This window comes from Phoenix dactylifera, unplaced genomic scaffold (genome assembly GCF_009389715.1).
Source record: "Phoenix dactylifera cultivar Barhee BC4 unplaced genomic scaffold, palm_55x_up_171113_PBpolish2nd_filt_p 000026F, whole genome shotgun sequence".
In the NCBI taxonomy this organism is placed as follows: domain Eukaryota; kingdom Viridiplantae; phylum Streptophyta; class Magnoliopsida; order Arecales; family Arecaceae; genus Phoenix; species Phoenix dactylifera.
The window spans coordinates 2,665,431-2,690,502 of record NW_024067667.1 but is presented as its reverse complement, the minus strand read 5'-3'; the positions used below and the strand labels follow the sequence as shown (position 1 = coordinate 2,690,502).

The window sequence follows — 25,072 nt, the reverse complement described above, 5'->3', positions numbered from 1 at the left end:
AGCATTCTCTTACTTGCTACTATTATCTCTCCTTCTCCTCCAATCTCCTCTGACTTGATCGTCGGAGGGCCCCCACTACCCCAGTGGTGGTGCGAGGCTTGCTTGCAGGTTTCCCGGTGGAAGGTGGAGCGCAATCAACACCAACCAAGGCAACTCAAACGGAACCCCGTTCACACCGCTGTGCCAATCGTTCTCGGTTTGGACCACCAGCAACAGTTGGCGCTAAAGGAAGGGCCGAATCTCAGAGCGATCGTAATGGCACGGCGAGGTGGTCGTGGAGCTTCCAATGCCTCCGGTCGCGGGGCCTCTCGCGCCTCCGGCCGGGAGGCCGCTGCGTCTCCAACACATTCTCAGCAACACTCCACCGCTCCACCTCCCATTCAGATGGTCGAAGCCGCTCAGTTCGACCAGTTAGCCCAGCAGGTTCGCACCCTCGCGGAGGCAGTGCAGAACCTGCAGGGTGTGATGTCTCGGGCGCCGCAGCGGGCCCAGGAGCCGCTGCTCCCTGAGCGCTCACCTGTCCTCCTCAACCCGCGCTCCTTCCTCTCCCATGGGGAGGAGCGCCGGCGCGAGGAAGATTCTCGAGCACGGTCCATTCTGCCGGGACCTTCCCATCGGAGCTGCGCGGGGTACGAGAGGCGGGTCCGGGCGCGTTCCCAGACCCCCCAGTCCTCAAGGAACCCGCGCTCCAGTCGGTCCCCCTCTCGGTGCTCCTTGTCTCCCACCCATCGGTCGCGCTCCCTGGACCGGCGGGTGGACGATCTCCACCGACAACTCCAGGTCCTGAAGGGCCACTCCAAAGATCCCTTCGCCGACTTGGAGATCTCCTCCCAGCCGGCGCTTGCCTCGAGGATCCTGCGGACCCCGAATCCGCCGGGGTTTAAAATGCCGGCGATCGAGCCCTATGACGGGGCGGCGGACCCGCGGGATCACGTTGAGAGTTTCAGGACCCTTATGCTCCTCCACGGAGCATCAGATCCTCTCCTCTGCAAGGCCTTCCCGGCGACCCTCCGTGGCCCGGCAAGGGCGTGGTTCGCCGGCTTGGAGGCTAACTCAATCCAGTCCTTCGACCAGTTTACTCGCCTCTTCATCACCCATTTCGCCGTCAGTAGCCGGCGGCGACTGGTCTCCGACTCCCTCTTTGATGTCCGGCAAAACGAGGGAGAAAGCTTGCGGGATTATCTTACCCGCTTCAACAAGGCTACGCTGGAAGTCCGGAACCTGAGCCAGGAGGTGGCTCTTTCTGCCCTGAAGCGTGGCTTCCGAAAGGGCAGACTCACCTTCTCCCTGGACAAACGCCTGCCGCGGAGCTTCCCGGAGCTGTTGTCCCGGGCGAACCAGTATGCGGACGCCGAGGAGGCGGCCGCCCACCGGAGTAAGGAGGCCGCCGAGATCCCTCCAAAGCTCGGGAAGAAAAGGCGAAAAGAGGCACGCCAGAGGAGGAGCCCGACGCCTCAACGTCGGCGCAGAAGCCTGTCGCCGGCGAGGAACCACGGCGCCCTACGCCCTCGTTCTCCGCCCCGACGTTTCAACCGGTACACTCCTCTCCTGACTCCCCGGGCCCAGATCCTCATGGAAATCAAGGGGCGGGAGGACCTCCCAGTCCCGAGACAGATGAAGAAGATTCCTGGGAGGAGGCCCTCTCGGGCGTACTGTGAGTACCACCGGGACCACGGCCACGACACAGAAGACTGCTTCCAGCTTCGGGACGAGATCGAGGCTCTCATCCGCCGAGGGCGTCTCGGTCGATATGTGAACGACCGACGTCCCCCCGCAGACCCGCGTCCGGCCGACCCGGCCCCTCAGGAGCCTCGGGAGCAGAATCGACCCGTCGCGGGCGTGATCCACACTATCACTGGGGGCTGCCCCCGGCCCGAGAGGAACGCAGGGGGCTCGACTGAAGCGTCAGGGGCAGCCGTCGCAAAGAGGCAGAGGGTCGGTAATGTAATCACTTTTTGTGATGAAGATGTAAAGGGGGTTCAGACCCCCCACGATGATGCCATGGTGATCTCCCTCACTATGGCAAACTATGATGTAAGGCGTGTTCTTGTGGATAGTGGAAGCTCAGCTGATATTTTGTTTTACGAGGCCTTCCAAAAGATGAGCTTGTCCAGACAATTGTTGCACAAAACATCCACCCCCCTCATAGGATTCACTGGTGACGCTATCTCGGCCGAATGTGTCGTTGAGCTGCCTGTGACTGCGGGCGTTGCACCCGCAGAAGCCACGGTGCGGCTCGGGTTCTTGGTCGTCCGTGTTCCCTCGGCCTACAACGCTATCCTCGGACGACCCGGACTGAACGCCCTTCGCGCGGTGGTCTCTACGTACCACTTGCTCATGCGGTTCCCCACGGCGGCCGGGATTGGAGAGGTCCGAGGTGACCAACCGACCGCAAGGCAATGTTTCCTAGCAACTCTCAAAGGGAAGAAGCCCGTAGAAGCCTTAAGCGTCGAGTCCCTCGACGCCAGAGACGAGGTGGCCTTGCGGCACGGGGAGCCGGCCGAGGGTGTGATCGAAGTTCCCCTCGAGGAAGGTCGCCCGGACAGGACGATCCGGGTCGGCGCCAATCTCGACCTGGGAGCTCGGGCCCGGTTGGTGGAATTCCTCCGAGCCAATGTCGATGTGTTTGCCTGGTCGGCGGCCGATGTACCTGGGATCGACCCGGAGGTCATTTCTCACGCCCTCAACGTCGACCCGACCCACCGACCGGTAAAACAGAAGAAGAGACACTGTGCCCCGGATCGGATCCGAGTGGTCGACCAGGAGGTAGACAAGCTCTTGGAGGCAGGATTCATAAGGGAGGTCAGCTACCCCGAATGGCTGGCAAATGTCGTACTTGTCCGGAAGGCGAGCGAAAAGTGGAGGATGTGCGTCGACTACACCGACCTGAACAAGGCATGCCCCAAGGATAGCTTTCCGCTTCCGCGGATAGACCAACTGGTCGACGCGACTTCCGGATATCAGCTGCTGTCTTTCATGGACGCCTTCTCCGGCTACAATCAGATAATGATGGCTCCACAGGACGAGGAGAAAACTGCCTTTATAACAGACCGGGGGCTGTACTGTTACAAGGTAATGCCCTTCGGTCTGAAGAATGCTGGTGCCACTTACCAGCGCCTCGTCAACAAAATCTTCAAAGAGCAAATCAGCCGGAACATGGAGGTGTACGTGGACGATATGCTGGTGAAGAGCCGCCATGCAGACCAGCACATCGCGGATCTGGAGGAGACTTTCGCCACCTTACGGAAGTTTCGCATGAAGCTGAACCCAGCGAAGTGCGCCTTTGGCGCTTCGGCCGGGAGGTTCCTCGGTTTCATTGTCAACCAGCGGGGGATCGAAGCCAACCCGGACAAAATCAAGGCCATCCAAGATATGTCCCCTCCGACCAAAGTGAAGGAGGTTCAGGAGCTCGCTGGGAGGGTCGCCGCGCTCGGACGATTTGTGGCAAAATCGGCCGAACGCTGCCAACCTTTCTTCAAGGTGTTGAAACGCCCGAAAGACTTCCTCTGGACGGCCGAATGTCAAGCAGCATTCGACCAGCTCAAGGAATACTTGGCGTCTCCTCCCCTGCTGTCCAAGCCGCAAGAAGGGGAGATGCTCTACCTCTATCTGGCGGTCTCCCCAACCGCAGTCAGTGCGGTACTGGTTCGGGAAGAGGCAAAGCTCCAGAAGCCTGTGTACTACATCAGCTGGGTCCTACGGGATGCCGAGACGCGGTATACGAAGGCTGAAAAGATCGCCTTCGCGCTGCTGACCGCGACCAGGAGGCTTCGCCCCTATTTCCAGGCCCATTCTGTCACCCTCTTGACCGATCAACCGCTGCGGCAGATCCTCAGCAATCCTGAGAATGCGGGACGGCTGGTGAAGTGGGCAGTAGAATTTGGTGAGTTCGACATCCGCTACCAGCCCCGACCCGCCATCAAGACCCAGGCGCTCGCGGATTTCCTCGCTGAGTGCACGGTGCAGGAGGCGGAACCTAGGTCGCCGGAAACACCCAGCCTCGACCTCCCGATTTGGACGCTTCACATCGATGGGTCGTCGAACCCCGAAGGTGGAGGGGCCGGGCTGGTCCTTACCAGTCCTGATGGAGTGATAGCCGAGTACGCCTTGAGGTTCGGATTTCCAGTGACCAACAACGAGGCGGAGTACGAGGCCCTAGTCACGGGACTCAAACTCACCAAGGAGCTCGGCATCCGGCGCCTGAAAGTCTTCACCGACTCCCAGCTGGTGGTCGGGCAGGTCCGTGGGGAGTTCGAGGCCCGGAACCCGACCATGCAGAATTACGTCCGGAAGGTGCAAGCACTCATTCCCGACCTCGGCAGTGTCGACATCCAGCAGGTCCCAAGAAGTGAAAATGCCAGGGCCGACAGGTTGTCCCGCTTAGTGGGCGCAGACGCGCACAACTTGTCGAGGGCGATCTACCTGGAGACCCTGGATGCCCCGAGCATCGGCGAGGCAGGAGCGGTGATGGCGATTGATCCGGAGCCGTCTTGGATGGACCCGCTTGTCGCCTACCTCGCCGAAGGGATCCTCCCTGAAGACGAAGATCAAGCTCGGCGACTTGTTATGAAGTCCGCCCACTACATACTCTATGAAGGGAGGCTGTATCGGACCTCGTTCACCGCCCCCCTCTTAAAGTGCCTCCGCCCCTCGGAAGCGGCCTACGTCCTCGGCGAAGTCCACGAAGGCGTTTGCGGATCACACTTGGGGGCTAGGTCCTTGGCGCACAAGATCATGAGGCAAGGCTATTATTGGCCTACCTTGTTGGAGGACTCAAAGGATCATGTACGGAAATGCGACGCCTGCCAGCGCCACGCCAACGTCCAGAGAGTCCCTTCTGTCCCCTTGGCACCAATCACTGCACCCTGGCCCTTCGCCCAGTGGGGAATGGATATCCTCGGACCATTCCCCGTCGCTTCAGCTCAGCGGAAATTTTTGATTGTTGCAATCGACTACTTCACCAAGTGGGTGGAGGCAGAGCCGCTGGCCACTATCACGGAGGCGCAAGTCCGGAAGTTCGTGAAGAAGAACATCATTGTCCGATTTGGGGTACCTCGGGTCCTCATCTCGGATAATGGTCGACAGTTCGACAACAAGCATTTCCGTGACTTCTGCGAGGAGTTCGGGATCGAGCATCGGTTCACATCTGTGTCGCATCCCCAAACCAACGGCGAGGCCGAGGTCACAAATCGGACAATCCTCCAAGGAATCAAAGCGCGAATCGGTCGGACGGGGCAAGCTTGGGTCGAAGAACTCGAGAATGTCCTTTGGGCGTATCGGACCACGCATCGGACCCCTACCGGGGAGACGCCTTTCAGCCTAACCTATGGCACGGAAGCCGTTGTCCCCGTGGAGCTCGGACTCCCCTCACCTCGGGTGGCCGCGCACCGACCCGAGGCCAATTCGGAGCAACTCCGAGGGAACCTGGATCTCTTGGAAGAAGCGAGGGAAATGGCGCAGGTTCGGATGGCGATGTATCAGCGGAGGGTGGCCCGATATTACAACTCCAAGGTCCGACCGAAGCTTTTCAGAATCGGAGATCTGGTGCTAAGGCGAGCTAAAGCATCTCAACCTGCGGAAGGTGGGAAGCTAGCGCCAAATTGGGAAGGCCCGTATAGGGTTCGCTGGGTAAACCGACCTGGCTCCTACCAGTTGGAGGCCCTAAATGGTCGAGAAATTCCAAGGAGCTGGAATTCCGCTAACCTGCGGATGTATTACCAGTAGAACGACAATGCCAGAAAGACAGTTCAAAAATGTATAACACTTTTCATTTCAATAATTTCTGGTTACAATGGCGTGCTCGTGTGATTACAAGGAATTCCCAGAGGAGAATTAGGGTGTAAAGAAAGTAAAGAAGAGGTGGAGACTCCGAGGAGCTGAAGATCTGGGATCCCGAAACCTCCATCCGAAGCGGCTGCAATCCCACCGGAAGTGGGTGCTTCCAACCGGAGGCGCCATCGACGTCTCACGAAAAAGACGAAGAGCCGGCGCGGATGAAGAAGAAGTGGACGAAGGAGAAGTCCACACTGCTCCTACCCAGAGGCGCCATCCACGCCTCACGAAAAAGACGAGGAGCCGCCGCAGAAGAAGCTCCCGCTGCCTCCAGGGGAACGCCACCTCCAAGGGATATTCCGGTCCTCCCCAGTGTTAGGGGAGAGAAGGGATACAATGGAGAAGAGCATATGGAGGCGCGGTCCCGGATCAAGCGTCTGGCGCGGAGCTCAATCGGGAGGCTGAACTTCAAGGAGGGGAGACGTGATCCCGGATGAAACGCCTAGAGCGGAGTTCCGCCGGGGAGAACCTCCTTGTTGATCCCAGATGAAACGGCTAGTTGGCGGAAGTCGCGAAGGGCGCGCCTCCCGTTCCTTCGGTAGGGGTCTCTCAACCATGCGCCGGAGAGGAGGCCCACGATCCATGGCAACCTGAACAGCTCCGGCTTGGCAGGCTCCATCGCACCTGCACCTATATTTATAGCCAAACTGCGGCCCCCCGGTCGTTCCGATGCGGGTGGCTCCAATAAATGCGGGCGCATTGAATCCGGAGCCGATCCGGCTCTCGAGGCGTATCTTCCCGCGATTTCCTAAGCGTTATTCTCCTTAATCGCATTCTTTGTGCAGGACACTCCGGGTGGCCTGTACCCCTAGGTCCACATATCTCCGCTCGCGCCCAGGCCGCATCCGCCTCGAAGAACGCGCGTATCGCGCGGCCGCTTAACTGACACTCCTCGCAAGCAGCAACTGGCGATCCGATTTCCCAGGTAACTCCTCAATTAGCATTTAATGCCCATCTGGTGTTCCCCAGGCGACGCTTGGAGAGGAGGAGAAACACGATCGCAGCTGGCCACAGAGAAATCCCGTCGGGCGGCAAGCGACAGGCGCACGACCAGCGAGCGGAATTTCTCGAGGCTCGGCCCTCGGATGCCAGGCTAACCCGATGATCATCCCGGGAGCAGACTAGCCTGAAGCCCCGACCGGTCGCCTCGGCTTGCGCCAGCCTTGGCCGACCAACGAGCGGAATTTTCCGAGGCTCGGCCCTCGGATGCCAGGCTAACCCGATGATCATCCCGGGAGCAGACTAGCCTGAAGCCCCGACCGGTCGCCTCGGCTTGCGCCAGCCTTGGCCGACCAACGAGCGGAATTTCCCGAGGCTCGGCCTTCGGATGCTAGGCTAACCCGATGATCATCCCGGGAGCAGACTAGCCTGAAGCCCCGACCGGTCGCCTCGGCTTGCGCCAGCCTTGGCCGACCAACGAGCGGAATTTCCTGAGGCCTGACAACCCTCAGATGCCAGGCTAACCCGATGATCATCCCGGGAGCAGACTAGCCTGAAGCTCCGACCGGTCGCCTCGGCTTGCGCCAGCCTTGGCCGACCAACGAGCGGAATCTCCCGAGGCTCGGCCCTCGGATGCCAGGCTAACCCGATGATCATCCCGGGAGCAGACTAGCCTGAAGCCCCGACCGGTCGCCTCGGCTTGCGCCAGCCTTGGCCGACCAACGAGCGGAATCTCCCGAGGCTTGGCCCTCGGATGCCAGGCTAACCCGATGATCATCCCGGGAGCAAACTAGCCTGAAGCCCCGACCGGTCGCCTCGGCTTGCGCCAGCCTTGGCCGACCAACGAGCGGAATTTCCTGAGGCCTAACCCTCGGATGCCTGGCTTAGCGCCGGAAGAAGTTCCTGAGGCCTAACCCTCGGATGCCTGGCCTAGCGCCGGAAGAATTTCCTGAGGCCTAACCCTCGGATGCCTGGCTTAGTGCCGGAAGAATTTCCTGAGGCCTAACCCTCGGATGCCTGGCCTAGTGCCGGAAGAATTTCCTGAGGCCTAACCCTCGGATGCCTGGCCTAGTGCCGGAAGAATTTCCTGAGGCCCAACCCTCGGATGCCTGGCTTAGCGCCGGAAGAATTTCCCGAGGCCTAACCCTCGGATGCCTGGCTTAGTGCCGGAAGAATTTCCTGAGGCCTAACCCTCGGATGCCCGGCTTAGCGCCGGAAGAAGTTCCTGAGGCCTAACCCTCGGATGCCTGGCTTAGCGCCGGAAGAATTCCCTGAGGCCTAACCCTCAGATACCTGGCCTAGCGCCAGAAGAATTTCAAGAGTCGGGAGTCAGCGAGACGCTACTAAGAGTTAAAAAGAAGAAGGACGAAAGTGAAATGAAGAAACTCTATTTGCATTAACTTTCATTGTTTCAGGGCCGAGACCCATACAACTTGGCAAAACGCCAACACACAAAGAAAAGAACAAAAATACAGAAGGTCAGCTTGGAGGAACCCCCCGGTCGGGAACGCCGGGCACGTCCGCAGGGGGTAGGGAGGCGGTTGGAGAATCAGCAGGCAATGGCGCCGGAGAGGAGTCTAGAAGAGAGATCCCACTCAGGTCAATTTCGGGGTACTTAGCCGACACCCTTGTCAGGCCTTCCTCGAAGCCTAAGATAAAGGAGTCGGACCCCGCGTCCGATATGTCACGGACGAACTCGTCAGACTGACGATAGGCCTGTACCGCCTCCGACATATCACGGGTGAACTCGGCGGACTGACGATAAGCCTGTACCGCCTGACGCCCGATTTCCGCACTCTTCTCAGCCAGCGCCGCCTCTGCCCGCTCCATAATCTGAGCTTTCGCCTCCAAGACCTTCGCCACAATCCGGTCGTCCGCCTCGGAGGAGACCCTCAGCAGATCAGCCTGAGCCTCCTTGTGCTTCGCCTCGGCAGCAATGCGAGCAGCCTCAGCCTCCTCCAGGCGCGAATGAAGCTCCTGGTCGCTCGCGCGGGACTTCTCCAAGGCCGACTCCAATTCGCCCAGCTTGGCTTCAAGAAACCGGGTTCGGTTGCGGGCGTTGTCGGCTGACCGCTGGGCCTTCTCCCACCTCTCCCGGTAGTCGGCAGCCTTCCGGGACTGCTTCTCGGCCCGCTCCTCCGCCTTCTTGATCTCGCCCTCGAGACCCGAGGCGACCTTGAGTTGCTCCTGAGCCTCCAACAGTTGCTTCTCGAGGGCGACGAAGCCGAGTGCCCGCTCTTCGGCCACCTGGAGCCTCATCTCGAGGTCCCTGGTCGTCCTCCCCGCCGCAGCCTGACCTCCCTCCTCTACTGCCTTCAGTTGGCCCTCGGCCCTCGCCAGAAGCCTCGCCTGTTCCTCGTAGCACTCCTCCAGGCGGATCATGTACTGGGCGAGCTAAGAGATAGGAAAAACGAGGGCGTCAGGCGGGGATCAACAGAGCCTATAAATGATGAAAGCGACCAAAAGAACACTCACCGACATGAGACAGACGCAGCTGGCAGCCCCAACGTCAGGGACCCTCATCTCCCGGACCTGCCTGCGATCCTTCTCCAGCAGCACCGTCTCGATGAGGTTTCGGGCGCCGGCGAAAGTGAAGGCCGACCCCGACTTCTCCCCGGAGTTGGACGGTGGTTCTGCAGCCTTACCCTTACCCATCGCTTGGGGAAGAGTCATGCTGACCATGCTCGGGGCGGGGACCGCCCCTGGAATTGACAGGGTCCCGCTCGGCCGGGGCCTCGGCGCGTCCCTCCTCGTATCATCCGGAGCCGACCGAGTCGAAGGCTGGGCTGGGGACCGATCACGTCCGACCCGTCCATCTCGGGCGCGCCCGGGTGATGCCTCCGGAAAAACGGTAGTCTCGGCATCGGAGGGCTGATACAGCGTCAACTGCCGGTCCGCGCCCGCGGCGTCCCCCTGATCGGTGGGTCCGGACCCGTCTGTCGGCGTCGGAGTCGCCTGCCGGCGGGACTTCTTCGCCGGTGGGGCCCCGCTCGGAGGAGCTCGTTTCTTCCTCCGGACTGCTTCCAGTAGGGACGTCCTACCAACAGCCGTTGCCTTGTCCGACCGCATGACGTCATCGATCTCTGCAAAAAGGACGAGGTGGTCGGAGGTTGAGAAACTGAAGGAAAGAACGAGACGAAAGAGGAGAAAAGAGCTAAAAAAGAAATGGTGGCGGGCTCACGGTCAGCGGGAACCGAGCTCAGACCGACGTTCACCAAGGTATCCTCGGAAATAAGGCGAGCCACCGGGGGGAGCCGGCCCTCGGCAACCAACCCCTTCAAGACGGCGACGCCATCGGATTCCTCCCTCGACAACCTCGATAGGCCAATCGGGGACTTCATCGGCGTCTCCCAGGTTGCCCTGATTCCCCAAGAGGGATCTGCGTCAACGAAAAAGAAGCGCCCCTTCCAGCCGTGAATGGAGGTAGGAGCCTCCTTGACGAGGCCGCACCCTCGCCGCGCCGCAACGCACCACCACCCTTTGTCCTGGGGGTGGCCGCTCAGGCCGTAGCATTCCCAAAAGACATTCAGGGTGGCGGGAACCTCGTGCATGCGGCAGAGAACCTGAAAGGCCGTCAGGGCGCGCCATGAGTTCGGCACCAGTTGCGTCGGCGCCACTCTTAAACCCCGAAGCACCTGAACGACTAAGTCCGAGGGGGGAAAGCGGAACCCGGCCTGAAGAATGCCCTCATTGATGGCAACCTTCCCTGGAGGAGGATGGGACATCCTCTCCTCAGGCCCCGGGAGCGTAACATTGCAGGCCTCGGGAAGGTGGTATCGAGCCACGAACCTATCTAGGTCTTCGGCGACCAGCTCCGACTTAATGCGGTCTGCTCTCACTTCGCCCATCCCTAATGGCCAGTGAATCTACGGTCAGGACGGGGTCAAGAAGGGGGAAAGGACCGGAACGACTGAAGTACACTAATACAAAAGGAGAAAGTATGGAGAGCCTTAAATTGAAGAATGGGGCAACTCACCGGAAGAGAAGGAAGAACGGCTCCGAGAGCGTCAAAGGAGGAGCAAGCGAACAGTCCGACGGCAATGACGGCAGCGCAAAGGAGAAACTCGAAGATGTCTGTAAAGAGAAAGGCGGACGGAGGAGGGCCCCCGGTTAAATAGGCGGAAAGGTGGGTGACGCCTCGGTGACGCCAGAGGACGCCTGGCTGCCGAAGGGTCGCTCGCACCCCAAAGGCGAATCGACGCCATTAAGGAAGGATGTCCGCCGAAATCCTCAGACTGCCAGGTCAGCAACGACCGCCATACGCCATAAAGAAGGCGGGGAGCTCGAAGCGCGCGCGCCTCTCCGAGGGATGGCGGCAATCTCGAAGCATCACTCCCTTCACCCGTTCCCCTTCTGGTTCCAGGCTCGGAAGTGGGGGGCTACTGTTACGGGGGAACTTAGCCACCATGCCCCACGTGACCGGCACGCGCGCCCAGGAAGACTACGGCAGCCCCTTGATCCAGCAATCCGACCCCGAGTCGGACATCTTCGGCTCCGCAGCCCGACCCCGAGTCGGCAGCCCCTTGATCCAGCAATCCGACCCCGAGTCGGACATCTTCGGCTCCGCAGCCCGACCCCGAGTCGGCAGCCCCTTGATCCAGCAATCCGACCCCGAGTCGGACATCTTCGGCTCCGCAGCCTGACCCCGAGTCGGCTGCCCCTTGATCCAGCAATCCGACCCCGAGTCGGACATCTTCGGCTCCGCAGCCCGACCCCGAGTCGGCAGCCCCTTGATCCAGCAATCCGACCCCGAGTCGGACATCTTCGTCTCCGCAGCCCGACCCCGAGTCGGACATCTCTCGACAACGACAGGCTATTCCCCAGAGGCACGCCGCAGCCTCCTGCTCCACTACTCCCTGCAACGGTTGTATCTGGAGCTGCTCCACGATCCCCTGTAACAGCCGTACAAGGCGGAGCTCCACTACGCCCTGTCATGGCCGTACCCAGCGCTGCCCCACGACGCCCTGTAACGGCCGTGTCAGTGGCAGCTCCATCGTGCCCCACGATGACGAACCCCCCTGAAAGACCCCCTAGCCTGGTATATATGCGGCTGGGAGGAGGAGGGGGGGGAAAGCAAGAACTTCCAGAGCATTCTCTTACTTGCTACTATTATCTCTCCTTCTCCTCCAATCTCCTCTGACTTGATCGTCGGAGGGCCCCCACTACCCCAGTGGTGGTGCGAGGCTTGCTTGCAGGTTTCCCGGTGGAAGGTGGAGCGCAATCAACACCAACCAAGGCAACTCAAACGGAATCCCGTTCACACCGCTGTGCCAATCGTTCTCGGTTTGGACCACCAGCAACAATTGGTTTTGGTGAAACCTTCAATTTTTGATCTAGTTATTTAAAAATATTAATTATCTAAATCAAGGTTCGCCATACCGGGTCCAGTAGGCGTATCGGTCGCCTACCGGACCGGTACAGTTTCGGTTCATTCCGGAACCGGCCGGTACGAACTGACCAGCTCTTCTCCGTCGGAGTCGAAGAAGAAGAGAAGGAGAGAGCGCAGGGAAGAGAGGGAGGGAGGAGATCCGTCGCCGCCATCGGAGAGCCGCGAAGACGGCAGAGGCCGGGGGAGCGGCGGAGCCCGCGAGGGGGCGGGGGAGCCCACGGGGGCGCGGCCGCGGCATTTAAATTTAGAGATTTTAAACAGGGTGCCGACTTCACTTAAAAATTTTCAAATTTAAAAGCCGCGGCTGCGCCCCCGCGGGCTCCGCCGCCCCTCCATGGCTTTCTGATGGCGGCGACGGATCTCCTCCCTCCCTCTCTTCCCCACGCTCTCTCCCCTCTTCGTCTCCGGCACATAACCGTCCCGTACCGTTTTTACTGCTCTGGCGTACCGGTTACAGGCCGGACCGGTTCGAACCGACTAGTACGGGCCGGTTCGTTAGACCTTGATCTAAATTTATTTCGCTACTTGTTTATGATATCATGTTGAAATGCCTTGCATGCTTGTGGTGAGTGCTCCCTATGATTAAGGTCTGCAATCTCGGTACTGAGTTCCGTATCGGTACCTTATTGGTTTGGTACGATACAATATGATACGGTACACTCTTGTACTGAAATAGCTCTGACCATTTTTCTTAATTTTTATCTTGGTATGCCTCAATATAGGTTGGTACATCTCAGTACAGCTGATATGCAGCTTGGTAGCCTCGGTACGGGTCGGTATACCTTGATACAGGTCGGTACGGGACGGTACGCCTCAGTATGGGATGGTACGGGGATTGTCCCAACTTGAAGTTAAGTTTCATACCAGTTTCTTCTTGGTATGGTATGGTGCCTGGTACGGGGTGGTACGACAGACTATGCCTATGAGTATATGGTGGTTGCCACAACCTGTAGTTCGTGATCTTGGGTTGGGAGCATGACATCATGAATACGTGTCTATAAGTGCATCCTGGAAGGACAGCCATGTGAATGTATATATGATGAACCAGAAATTCTGAATATCCCATACTTGACATCCAATAGTCAATTACATATTTACCACAAACAACATAAACTGTCAACATGACAAGTTGAGGCTTATGATTTAATTATGCAAGCAAAATATGGCTATATGATAAATCCACCAAACAATATCAAGTTTTTGCCTGCTTTTCAAAAAAGAAATGGCCCTAATCAACTAATCCACGTTGCAAAAGGTCATTCTTGCATAAGCCAGCTTATTACACCACAAAGGAGTTGCTTGCAAGAGCAGGCTAACTAATTATAGATGCCTATTGATAGACTCAGTCAGGTCTCTTGCTCCAGTCCCTATGCTTTGCCCTACTTCTTTGACACCCATGAACCCCCTCTTCGATGAAGCATTATTAGAGTTTATCATTTCATGTCAATTTTATTTAACATATATTGTTTGCACTAAATGTAGGTATACATAAATAGACACATAATACACATAGACACAAGCCATAGTATGAGTATTCTTTTAATTAATTTATTATCTATATTATTAAAAAAAAAAAATTCTTTCTAGGCAACACAATTCATATGTTCTGCAGGCTCTGCTTCCTGCTCTTACCTGAATTCACTACCGCTCCTATACTTGCTTAAGATAAGAATTACAGTTATGAGAACATATGATTCTTCTTCTTCTTCTTCTTCTTCTTTTTACCTTCACAACGTTATATATCTAGCAAATAACCATCTGCTTTTATGGCTTCTTAGGTTAAACATAGTCTTAGAGGGCTGCTTGAGAATGCTCAACATACATGAGTACTGACTGGACATTTCTATACCTCTCACTCGAACTCCAGCCATGCTTCCCCAGCAACAAATTACATCCAAATTTGCAATGATAGTATAATCTGCCTTTGAAATTTTTCTTATAGATGACCAAGCCACTTACCTCAGAAACACTTTAGACATTTATTGTATAACATGTAAATTCTCACTGTAGTTAATTTTTCATGCACTCAAACATGAACAAATGGATGTGGATACATACACATGTACAGCATGCACCCATGCATGAATCGGTATTTTAAATTAGTTAAATCTTGGACGGATGGTAGATACAGATCAAATACTTCAAGAAAGTCATCCACTTTTCATCCTTATTACGACATTACTTTGGATAAACTCTTATTTCAACCAGGTTATGACATTCCATGAGTGCTTGGCCTATACCTTAAATTATTAAGTGGATATGTTCAAATTTGGGTCATAATTCTAGAACCAAATTAAACTTAATTGCGCCTACAACATACTGACAGTTAAGGATTCTGTTTCCTCGTGTGTTTCCCAACTGCTATATGATAAACCATCTGACCACCCTTTTAACTTGAAAAACCACAAACCAATGAAGACATTTTCCATTGTGAACTGAGCATTGCCCCAACAGTCATACCCCTCTACCTAACCAGACAGGATCAGGTCCAAGTCTTGGGGCTTCCCAAATATTTAGACCTGACTAATTTAAAATAATGGTGAATGTCCCTCCCTTCTTAAAAATATTGGTAGCTCCCTTCACACTTGAACAACAAATAGGTTAAACTCTACTTGATATAATAGGTTAAATTGTATTGCAACTGATAAAACTATAAATATGCACCAACCAATGCAAGATGAAACTAAAATCAAGCCTCATTCGATTTATTAAAAATGACGGTCTTTTCAAAAACTTCCACTTATCTTCCAATGACTCTTCCCAGTGATACGGATCATATGACAATGGATACACTACCACAAGACCTTCATAGATTCATTACAAAAAGCGAGATGTTGGTTTATAAGACATATGAGGCCTTAAATAATCTCATTTGTGCAACATCTATACTCGATAATGACCATATGATGCTCATTATGTCAAGAATAACAGACCTCAATCCACTTGATGTGTGTTAATTGGTCAAAGCCTTCTCTATAATTTTTCAAAAGCTAGAGGGTACTTTACAATTGAGCCTAAACCAAATTAATTTCAGCTGCAAAGAGTTCATCAAATATGGGAAATCATCAGTAATAAAATCTCAGCAAGTATCCAAATTCTCTAAGAAAATATGGTCCGAGACAGGTCTTAGGTTCCTGCAGAATCCCTCTTCCAGAATTCTCCTTTTCCCACTAGAACTACAGATATCTCCTTTTGCTCGGACATTGCGTGTTCCATCTATTTTCTCAGAGGTGACACTGAACATAGTAACCATGTTAAACCCTTGGCTCCAAGTATCAATCACCACGCCTCACTTGGGTGGAGTGAAATACACCAATCCGAGTAAGATATGTTCAGCATATGTGATCGAGTCAAGTCTGACTAGTTAAGAGTGATGCTAGCTCCAATCCAGTTCAGGTTACGCTTTGTGGTTTATTTCCCAAGAAAAGATTTGGTAGTATGTGCCAAATTCAATGGGTAACAGCAGATTTTGTGGTTAGTTCCCGTAAATCTTTAATATTCTTTGTAATTTTAAAGTGGGGGCTAGGTTATAGTCCATAAAGGGTATGCCTCTTGTGAGAAAGGTATCATTAGATGTAATTATTAAATTGAAATTTTTCTATATTCAATGAAATTTCTGATAAGACACTAATACCATATTCACTGAGGACATCATTAGATTCTCATCTACAAATCATAGTACAGCCAAGAATGTGGGCAAATGCTCACGTACCCAATTTGGTTGCATGATGATATATTTATAATAGATGATTCCACCACATGTGCTAGTATAACACTAATTAATTTAGATGTATTAGAAAAGATTCCCTCCTTGATTGAATATTACAACAGTGGTATTGTTGATTTGTGAGTGCTACAATCTTTTCTTCCAAGGTTTAGAACTCGGTTTAGGTTTCGATTTTGGTTTGGCAGTTTCAGCAACTTCACTCTGAGTTTCAGAGTTTTGGCTAAAATATCTAGGAAAAAAATCAAAAACACAGATTTTTTTCATCATTTGATAGTTTTAAGTTATCTAGGATCATAATTTGTTTTAAGCAGTTTCAATCTGTAATTAAAGTATGTTGAATCTGTATTACTTATATTACATAAATGTACTAACCTTCTAAGTAAAATATCAAACATCAATCAATCAAGCAAAAACTAACAAGATAAATATACATAAGTGTAAAATAAATTTGGTTAATGAATTCAATACGACATACTATTGCAATGTTGAATCACACAAAAAACAGTATTTACCATCATTCATCACAATATTGGAGGGCTTGTTGATAGAGATTAGGATAAACATGAGATGGTTCAACACCAATCCTCCAAAATGTTATGAAATATTTTATTTTTTGTATGTAAAAGTATTATTTTTGTAAAATATATTATATTTATTTGTTTAGAATCAAAGTACGCCATATCGGTATCAGGCTCCGTACTAGTGCCACCCCGTTACCATGTCGGTATGCAGTATGCTCAGTATGAGGCCAATTCAGCATACCAAGTGTCGGCACACCCCCTACCACATACCGATACCGAATCGGCATCGTATGGTACGGTATGGTACGCTTCGTAGTTCATACCGTCCGGTTCGGTACATTATGGCGTATCTTGTTTAGAATAATCTTCATAAAGTACTAAAACAAGGATCATTAGAATCCCTGACCATTAAGAATTATATTTATTATGCATCATTTTTAATTCAAGAAACAAGAAAATCCACTGAAAATTTGATAGAAGTACTTAAATAAGCAGAGAATTGACAAATATATGATACAAAACATAAAAAGAAAGTTTTAGAAAAAATGTATATGGCTAGTTTTTAACTAGTTTCTGCATAAACTGACTGGCATTGCTGAAATTGGATACCAACTGGTCAGTTTTGACCGCAATTCGAAACTAGGGGTCAGTTTCAGTTCGATCGCAACTGAAACCGATCAATTTTGGCTGAAATTAATCAGTTTCGGCTAAAAAATATAACCTTGACCTTTCTTTGTGGAATTAGTATGTGCACTCTCCTTTGTATTATGACCATAAACACTTTCCTTACACATAAAAAGTTGGATTTCCAATAGAATTCAAAGTAAGCCTTCTGATTATCAACCTTTCACCTTAATTATGGAGGTGCCAGCATCCAACTTTTAAAAAAAAAATGCATCAATCTTGTTAACAATTTCGTGATGTTCTTAGGGCTTTGTGCAATTAGCATGTGCACTCTCCTTTGTATTATGACCATAAACACTTTTCTTACACATAAAAAAGTGGATTTCCAATAGAATTCAAAGTAAGCCTTCTGATTATCAACCTTTCACCTTAATTATAGAGGTGCCAGCATCCAACTTTTAAAAAAAAATACATCAATCTTGTTAACAATTTCTGGATGTTCTTAGGGTTTAACTTCAACTTAGAAGTTGTTGAGCCCTTGAGCAAATGACTTAAGAGATTAAGTTAATTGATATAGTTAATTGTCATTGCTGATTTCTTTCATTGAGAGTGAGGAAAAAATCTGAATTTTTTCTTTCTAAGTTTGATAAGATACTCTCAAACCCAAAGAAGAATGTGGTAGATTTTTAAAACATGTTTCATAAACTGATGACCAAGGTCTGTAATCCCGATGCTGGGTACCGTATTGGAACCTTACTGGTTTGGTACGATATAGTACATATGTTGTACCAAAATAGCTCTTAAACTATTTTTCTCAATTTTTATCTCAGTACGGCTCGATATAGGTCGATACGCTTCGGTAAGGGTCAGTACGCACCTCGATACATCTTGTTATGCCTCGATACAGGTCGGTACATTCTAGTATGGAACGATACGAGGCTTGTACCTATTTAAAGTTGAGTTTCGTACCAGTTTTTTTTCGGTATAGTACATCTCGTACCGGATGAGACAGGGTGGTACAACAAACCTTCTGATAACAAATTGGTTTGGACCAGGATTCAGGCCAATTATACAACTCCTTTATTATTGAGGTACATAAGTCATGAATTTGAAGGCATAACAAGAAATAATGATGAAATTTGACCTCAACAATTAATTGTCAAATCACGAATGTACAAAAGGATGATAGACAAAGACCAACAATGACCATTCAAGAAAGTATGACTTAAATTGAATATGAAAAGGACTCCTTGATGTTGTATAGGGCATTCATCAATAATTGTAGAGAAGACGAGATTTTTGGCATGCAAATCCCTTTAGCAAAAGTGACTTATAGTAGACGATTGTGCATATTGGTTGTTGATAATGAGCATCATAAACAATTGTAGCAAGAATTTGTTAGCTTGAATTGCTAGTAGAGGCATCGTGAACCTTCTAAGATGTCATAGTTTAATTATTCTACTATTCCAGTCAAAGCAAGTAGCCTTGCTATCTCTCTCTTTAGAAAAGACTACTAAGAAATATTGTAATGAGATGCTCTTCCCAAAGTCATCATACTATATTTAGGTGGTATGAGACTCCATAGTTAACAGGATCTGGTTATAGCAATATTTTCCATAACGGTCGGTACCAGTGCATACCGACCATATCGTACCATACAGATACCGAACCTGTATGTGCCATAGCAGCGCTTTGTCACTCGGTATGTTAAATCGGCCTCCATACTGAGCTTACTGACATTGTAATAGGATGGTACTAGTATAAGGTCTAGTGCTGAGATGGAAAACCTAGGTAATAGCTTTTCTAATATAGTCATTCATGCATTGATTATAAATACAAAGCTTTACAACCCATACAAAATGCTTTGCATCCAATATAGATAGCTAAATTGAAAGTTTGAACATAAGAAAAGAGAATACTGGAGAGCCAAGATTACATCATGAGAAGAATATGCAATGGTTGGATTGATTTGAGAGATCAACAAAAGATTGATTCTAGCCAAACAAAGTCCAACAGTAGGGATTCATGGCTCAAAGATATAAGCACAAGCAGGCCATTAATCAAAACAATCAACTAATTGGGTTCAGTGTTTAATTCAAGATTAAAAGCCCTTGCATTCTTGGACCACCCAATCAATGGGCAAGATCAAAACAAAGGGGATATCAATTGTGATCTTACATCAATTGTGGAGCTCCTTAGGATGACCAGCCTATTAAGGCCTCCTAGATTTTCCTTATTTGATGAATATATCAATCACAACTGCCACTGCATTTAAAGTTATGACAAAGGAGGGGGTTTTCTCACAGGAAGAAAAGGCACTGCAAGAGTAAAAGTAGGCTGCATTTTGGAATCTAGACTAGGAAGAAAGTCAAAAAAAGGCTTTAAGGTGTAAGTCAGAAACATAATTCGAAGAATACGTAAAGATGGGACTTAAAGTCCCAGTAAACATAAGGAAGAGGAAATAGCTAACACAAAGTTTCCTACTTCAGTTAAGAGTTCAAAAATGATAATAAAAAGGCCTTCGCCGTAAAAGAGTCAATAAAGAAAGTAAGTCCCTCCTATGGCTGAAGAAAATCAAGGGGCTTTCTTTTCCTCGGTGCCCAACAAATAACAAAGGGACAAATGGATTAAACATTCTTAAGAGTTAAGACCACTAAAGCAACTAGCCACCCCACTATAGTAATGGCTAATCACTTTAAATGATGAGGGACCATTAGGGTACTAATGTCTTGGAACTAATAGTCCCTAATGATGAGGGACCATTAGGGTACTAATGTCTTGGTACTAGTGTCTTCGTATTTGATCTCTTTTGGTTTCTGTCTGTCAAAGAGCAGTCGTGTTTCTTTGGAGGAATTTATCACTTGAAATTTCAATGAGAAAAAGGAGTCGCTTCATCTTCATGGAAGAAATTGTTTTTGAGATATAATTATCTTGTCTAGTGGAGAGAATTCATGGTAAATCCTCCTCTCTAATCAACAAATAGTGGATTTTGAACAAAATTCAAGGTTAACCATCTAATTATCAGCCTTTCTACTTCAGTTCAGTAGGTCCTTCAGGTGTTGAATTAACAAAATGTAATTAGTTCTCAGGTAAAAAACCTTATAGCGTCAATTATTTGCTGTGTTTAATTTTTTTAGCTGAATTATTTGTTCAAGGAGTATACTGGAAATGTCAAATTTGAAACCTTAATCAAATTGGAATAAAATTAATGATTATTTTCTCTATTGGGATAATAAATTTTTTTTAAAAAAATATCCATCAAGGACCAGTGGACTTTCTAGCATCGAGTTAGTTTCAAGTCATTGGATTCAAGCAATGCTTAGGGAAGAATGTCTAGCAAAGGTATAGAGCATGATTTGTTGTACCGGTTGGAACTGTACCATACTAGACATATACTGTACCGTACCGTACTAGTACCAAACCAGTATGCAGTCTTATACCATACCATATTGCGTACCAACACTATAGTAGGATGGGACCGGTATGGGGTCCAGTACCAAGATGGCTAACCTTGGTCTAGAGGCATGATACAGGACTACATGACAATTCAATTTAACAATGGGAACTAATAAGGGATGAATGATAACTCAATCTCACATAACAAGGTTTAAAGCTTATGGTTAATGCCTGTTTGCAGCAATGCAGATTTTATGCAAATTGTAAACAAGCCCAGCGGTTGCAATCCTTTTCCATTTGGAAGAGTTTCTAGGTTCAAATCTGGGAGGTATTTCCTCAAGTGATTTGACCTGTGTAATTATCCCATCATTTGTCTGAAATGATTGATAGTGGTGCCTCGACCATCATATTTGACAAAAGAAAAATAAGGCTCGAGTACCATGAAGGAACATAGCGTGCTCTGAAGCTTACAGAGTTACAACAAACTCACACCTTATGAGTATTACTACAAAGAATAGAAGCAATATACTAGCTCACACAAATACAATGAATGAAGCACATATAGACAGCAAAAAAACTTATTTATTCTATATATTATAAGATTTATGTACATGTGGACATATGTATGTGGAGCATGCTACCCTTCTCTGACATAAATAAACTCAGAGATTGTTTATGATATGAGGTAAAAGTCTTGCTGATATAGGTCATCTCCAAGGGGTTATAATTATTTGAGCTAGAGAGGTTTAAGGTCCTGGCTTTAACAAAATAAAAAGTACCAGTCTCTGTTTGACTTAGTCAGGTATTCTTACTAAATTCTTATGGAATTACCTAATACAGGTTGCCGACAAGAACGCCCAGAAGCTAGTCATCTAAAACTTTCCCCAATCATGATACAGAGTTTTTAAATGCTCAAATATTCCTAAATGAAACACATGCCTGCTGGTACTGATATTCTGATATTTAGTTTCCCAAGGTTCTCTTGGATGGTAATAAAGCATGACTTCAGGAGGGGAGCCAGAATTGGGACATTTAAAATATTAAATGAGTTTATGAAGAGTTAAACGGAAGGCAAGATTTCTCAAGTTATGAGTCGAAAAATATTGGTGCAACATGTGAGTTCATATTGTCAAATATGCAGATTAGTGGCCAAATATACACATATGATATTAACTTACAGCTCACTTAGCCTCTTACTATTCCCCAGTGATGAAGGGATTCTTCCTGTTAATTGATTGTCCTGCAAATGCCTTCAAATAAAGATGCCACTATATGAGTGTATGATTAATAAATGATAAGTTAGAAGAATCTGAAGAAATCTTACTTACAATTTCTCAAGCCTCTTTAATCGGCTAAGATCTGGAATATTTCCAGAAAGGTTATTATTTGCAAAAGATCTGTAGACATGGGATCTTTTATCAGCTTGAGGTACTATTTTGCAATTAATCTAAATTAAGTTTGAGATGCTTACATATCACTTAGCGCAGTCAGCCTGGCAAGACTAGGCGATAGAGAACCAGACAGACCCATACTCGACAGATTTCTGGTTCCAACAGAAGACCATTTATATGTCAATATAAACGGCAAAAATAAATGTACGCACTGTTTTTGTGATATGAAATCCAACTCACAGAGTGATCACACGTATTCGGGTTCCTTCAGAGCATGTGACTCCAGTCCATGAGTACTCACGAGGCATGCACGGATCTCCACTCCAATCAAGTGGTGGATTACTAATATTTTTCTTTATTGCCACCAGTGCAATTACTGCAAATAAATGAAGAGGTCATGTTGGAAGAGAAATTATTTTGTTGTAGAAGATAATATTCAAATTCATGAAGTAGGAGATTTGTAGTCATACTATCTCCAGTATGAGTTACTCTTCCAAGAGAGAAAAGACGATAAATCTCTCCAGCATTAATTATGGGAGGAAGGACAGATCCAGGACTAGCAGACAGCGTAATCCTTGTGAGACCAGAGAGAATCCATTGGGTTGCAAATACGACAAGACCAGATGAAGTAACAGTAAGATCACTGTAGAAGCTGTAGTCATTTATAAAGACATTGAATATCCTGGAGCTCCCAGGTAATGTATCGGCAAAATAAAGAGCAACATAGTAGCTGGAGTTTGGTAGGGATGTAGGAGGCCACTGCAACACCAAGAATTTATCTGAACCGGCCACTAGAGCAGTGTTAAGAACATTTGCAGGTGGGAGATTCCAGAAATCAGATACTGAAATATTATGGGTGCTACTCTGGCCACGGGTGCTGTCTGAAAATGGCTGCCAATATCTATCAAATTTGTCATCTGGATACCTAAAATTGTACATGGGCAAATCAATATTTCAACAGAAATATGAACTACCACAGAATAAGATTTCAGTATATTAAATCCAATATACTTAGCACTAGTCACAATGTGATAATCAGACTGCTATTCTGAATTCCTTATTGAGTATTAACAATTTCATTTTTATTATAGTAATAAAATGAAAATTAAAAAGGATAAATCCAGTCTAGAGGAATTCAGAAAATTCACATTGCTCTAGACTGGAATAGTAGACTGCAAAAAATTCACATTGCTCTGAGGTATTCCTGGACACTCCCGGCATGCAATTGTTATCATGCCAGGCAACAGATAGAACAAAAAAAAACAAATTACACCCCAAGTGTAGCATGTAATCAAATGTGTTGACAATACTGTATTTGTATAGCACATTATGGTAATGCCGAACACTTCTTTTAAATGTCAAATAGAATTAAGTGTTGTGCAGAGTGATCCTTATTTGCTTAGAATTTTCTTGGGTTTTCAAACATATATTGTTGACAACATGAGATTTTAACCTAACAATGGTGTGGCTTGAGTGTCTGTTTATAGTCTTAGGTTGTGTTGGAAAAAAATCAATGCAGGGAGCTGTCTGCTTTCATCCCTATATAGTTCATTTCTAAACACACTCTTTTGTTAAAAGGGATATTACATGACAAATTAGGCATTCATGGTCATTCAAGCGGATATGAGCAAGGCCTATGACAGGATTAGCTGGGATGAATGCAATCATAGGTCTGTGTTGGGAAAAGAAATCATTGCAGGTAGCAGTCTGCTTTCATCTTGCAAAATTTTATTTTTAAAACATGCTTTTGTCAAAAAACTTATTGCATGATCTATAAAATACATTGGCAAATTAGGCATTGATATCATTCAAGGGATATGAGTAAGGCCTATGACAGGATTAGCTGGGAAGAACTCAAATGGATACGTGCAAGAACTTAACAGTTCTGAGTCATGCACAGAGTTACATATATAGGCTAACAAGACAATTGAGCCAAGGGAACTCCCATTCCCTTGTTTATTCATAATACCAGAGGAGCTCCATCAAATCCTACTGAGTTTGGTCATGATAAAGATAAAATCAAGGGGCTAAGGATTGGTTTCTTGGAATTGGAGTCGATCACTCAATTGTTACAGTCGTCCAACATAAACCCGGTGGTTAAAGTGGAATTCTGAAATTATAGAAGCAATTGATACTAGTTGAGGAGCTTTATCTGGCGATAAAGGTCAAAGGAGAGCAGATAATAGTAGCCTGTGACAAAGAAGTACAAAGAAAATATATTCCTTGCTTGAAAAATCGGAAGCTACAGCAAAGGGTGCTACTTATGGAAATAGTGGCGAAGGTAATCTTAGAGGAAGCTTGTGGGAACATATTTTGTAAGGGAGATATCAAGCAGACACCTCATAGCTACTGCCAAGGTAATACTTACTCAGTACCCTTGATTTAAGAAGGAATTCAATCAGACACCTAATTGGGGAAGTCAAAAGTCCTAGTGTGCTTAACGGATCTCCATTACATAAAACTTCCTCCTTGAAGCACAAACTTGTCAAAGGAAAGGCCAAGGGTAAAAGACTTCATTTGTGAGGACAGTACCTTGAACTCCGAGAAATCATCTAAATAATTTTCAGAGGAAACCATACATAAACTAGGAGCATATCTATATAGGCCAGGCATGATGATAAACAGCATGACCTTTACCCAAATATCAAAGTTGAAATAGGATAAATTTTCTTGCTGATTCAGAGAGGCTACCACATAAAACAAACAGCAGGTTTGAAGTACTCCATTGTCGCATAGAATGTAAAACTTTCTTAGAGACATTGCTTGGGGAAATTTCTGACTAGAAAGGAATGTCCAAGATGGAGTTCACAGACAGAAGACATGTCGAGTGCTCCCAGAAAAAAGACTGTAGAAGGACGTCTGGAAGTATTTAAGGATGGAGGATGGACAAATTATACATAAGAACTTAATTGATCGGATACTAAACCCGTTACTCAATGAGAACTTGAAAAGACTTACCATGTCTTTGCGATCTCTTATAGATCTTTGTTGCACAGGTAAAAACTGGAGTTATAACATTCTTAAGAACAAGAGGAAACCTGCATGTGGAATTCCTCTAAAGGAGTATCTCAAAAAGAATTCTCCTAGAGGCAAGTCTTCCTGCAGATGGATTTCTAAGGTGCACCATAGCTGTCCAATGCACTCTAATATGGTGACAACAAAAGTCAACATTATATCATGCATCAAGAGATGAGACAGATTACAACCATGCCTTAAGCAGTGAAGCTGGAGGCAGATGGATCTTTTGTAGAGA

At 48.4% G+C, this 25,072-nt stretch overlaps 1 protein-coding gene across 1 annotated transcript in view; it reads right to left on the bottom strand.

Moving 5' to 3' along the window:
- The window catches only part of LOC103712344 (leucine-rich repeat receptor-like serine/threonine-protein kinase At2g14510), a 30,958-nt gene that overhangs the window by 3,891 nt on the left and 1,995 nt on the right, over nucleotides 1-25,072 (bottom strand). The window contains exons 3-7 of the mRNA XM_008798840.4: nucleotides 22,290-22,744; nucleotides 22,060-22,195; nucleotides 21,900-21,971; nucleotides 21,757-21,825; nucleotides 21,607-21,678 (exon numbers count right to left, since the gene is read on the bottom strand). Of these exons, the coding sequence (XP_008797062.2) occupies nucleotides 21,607-21,678; nucleotides 21,757-21,825; nucleotides 21,900-21,971; nucleotides 22,060-22,195; nucleotides 22,290-22,744 (804 nt within the window). The remainder of the gene's footprint in view (nucleotides 1-21,606; nucleotides 21,679-21,756; nucleotides 21,826-21,899; nucleotides 21,972-22,059; nucleotides 22,196-22,289; nucleotides 22,745-25,072) is intronic.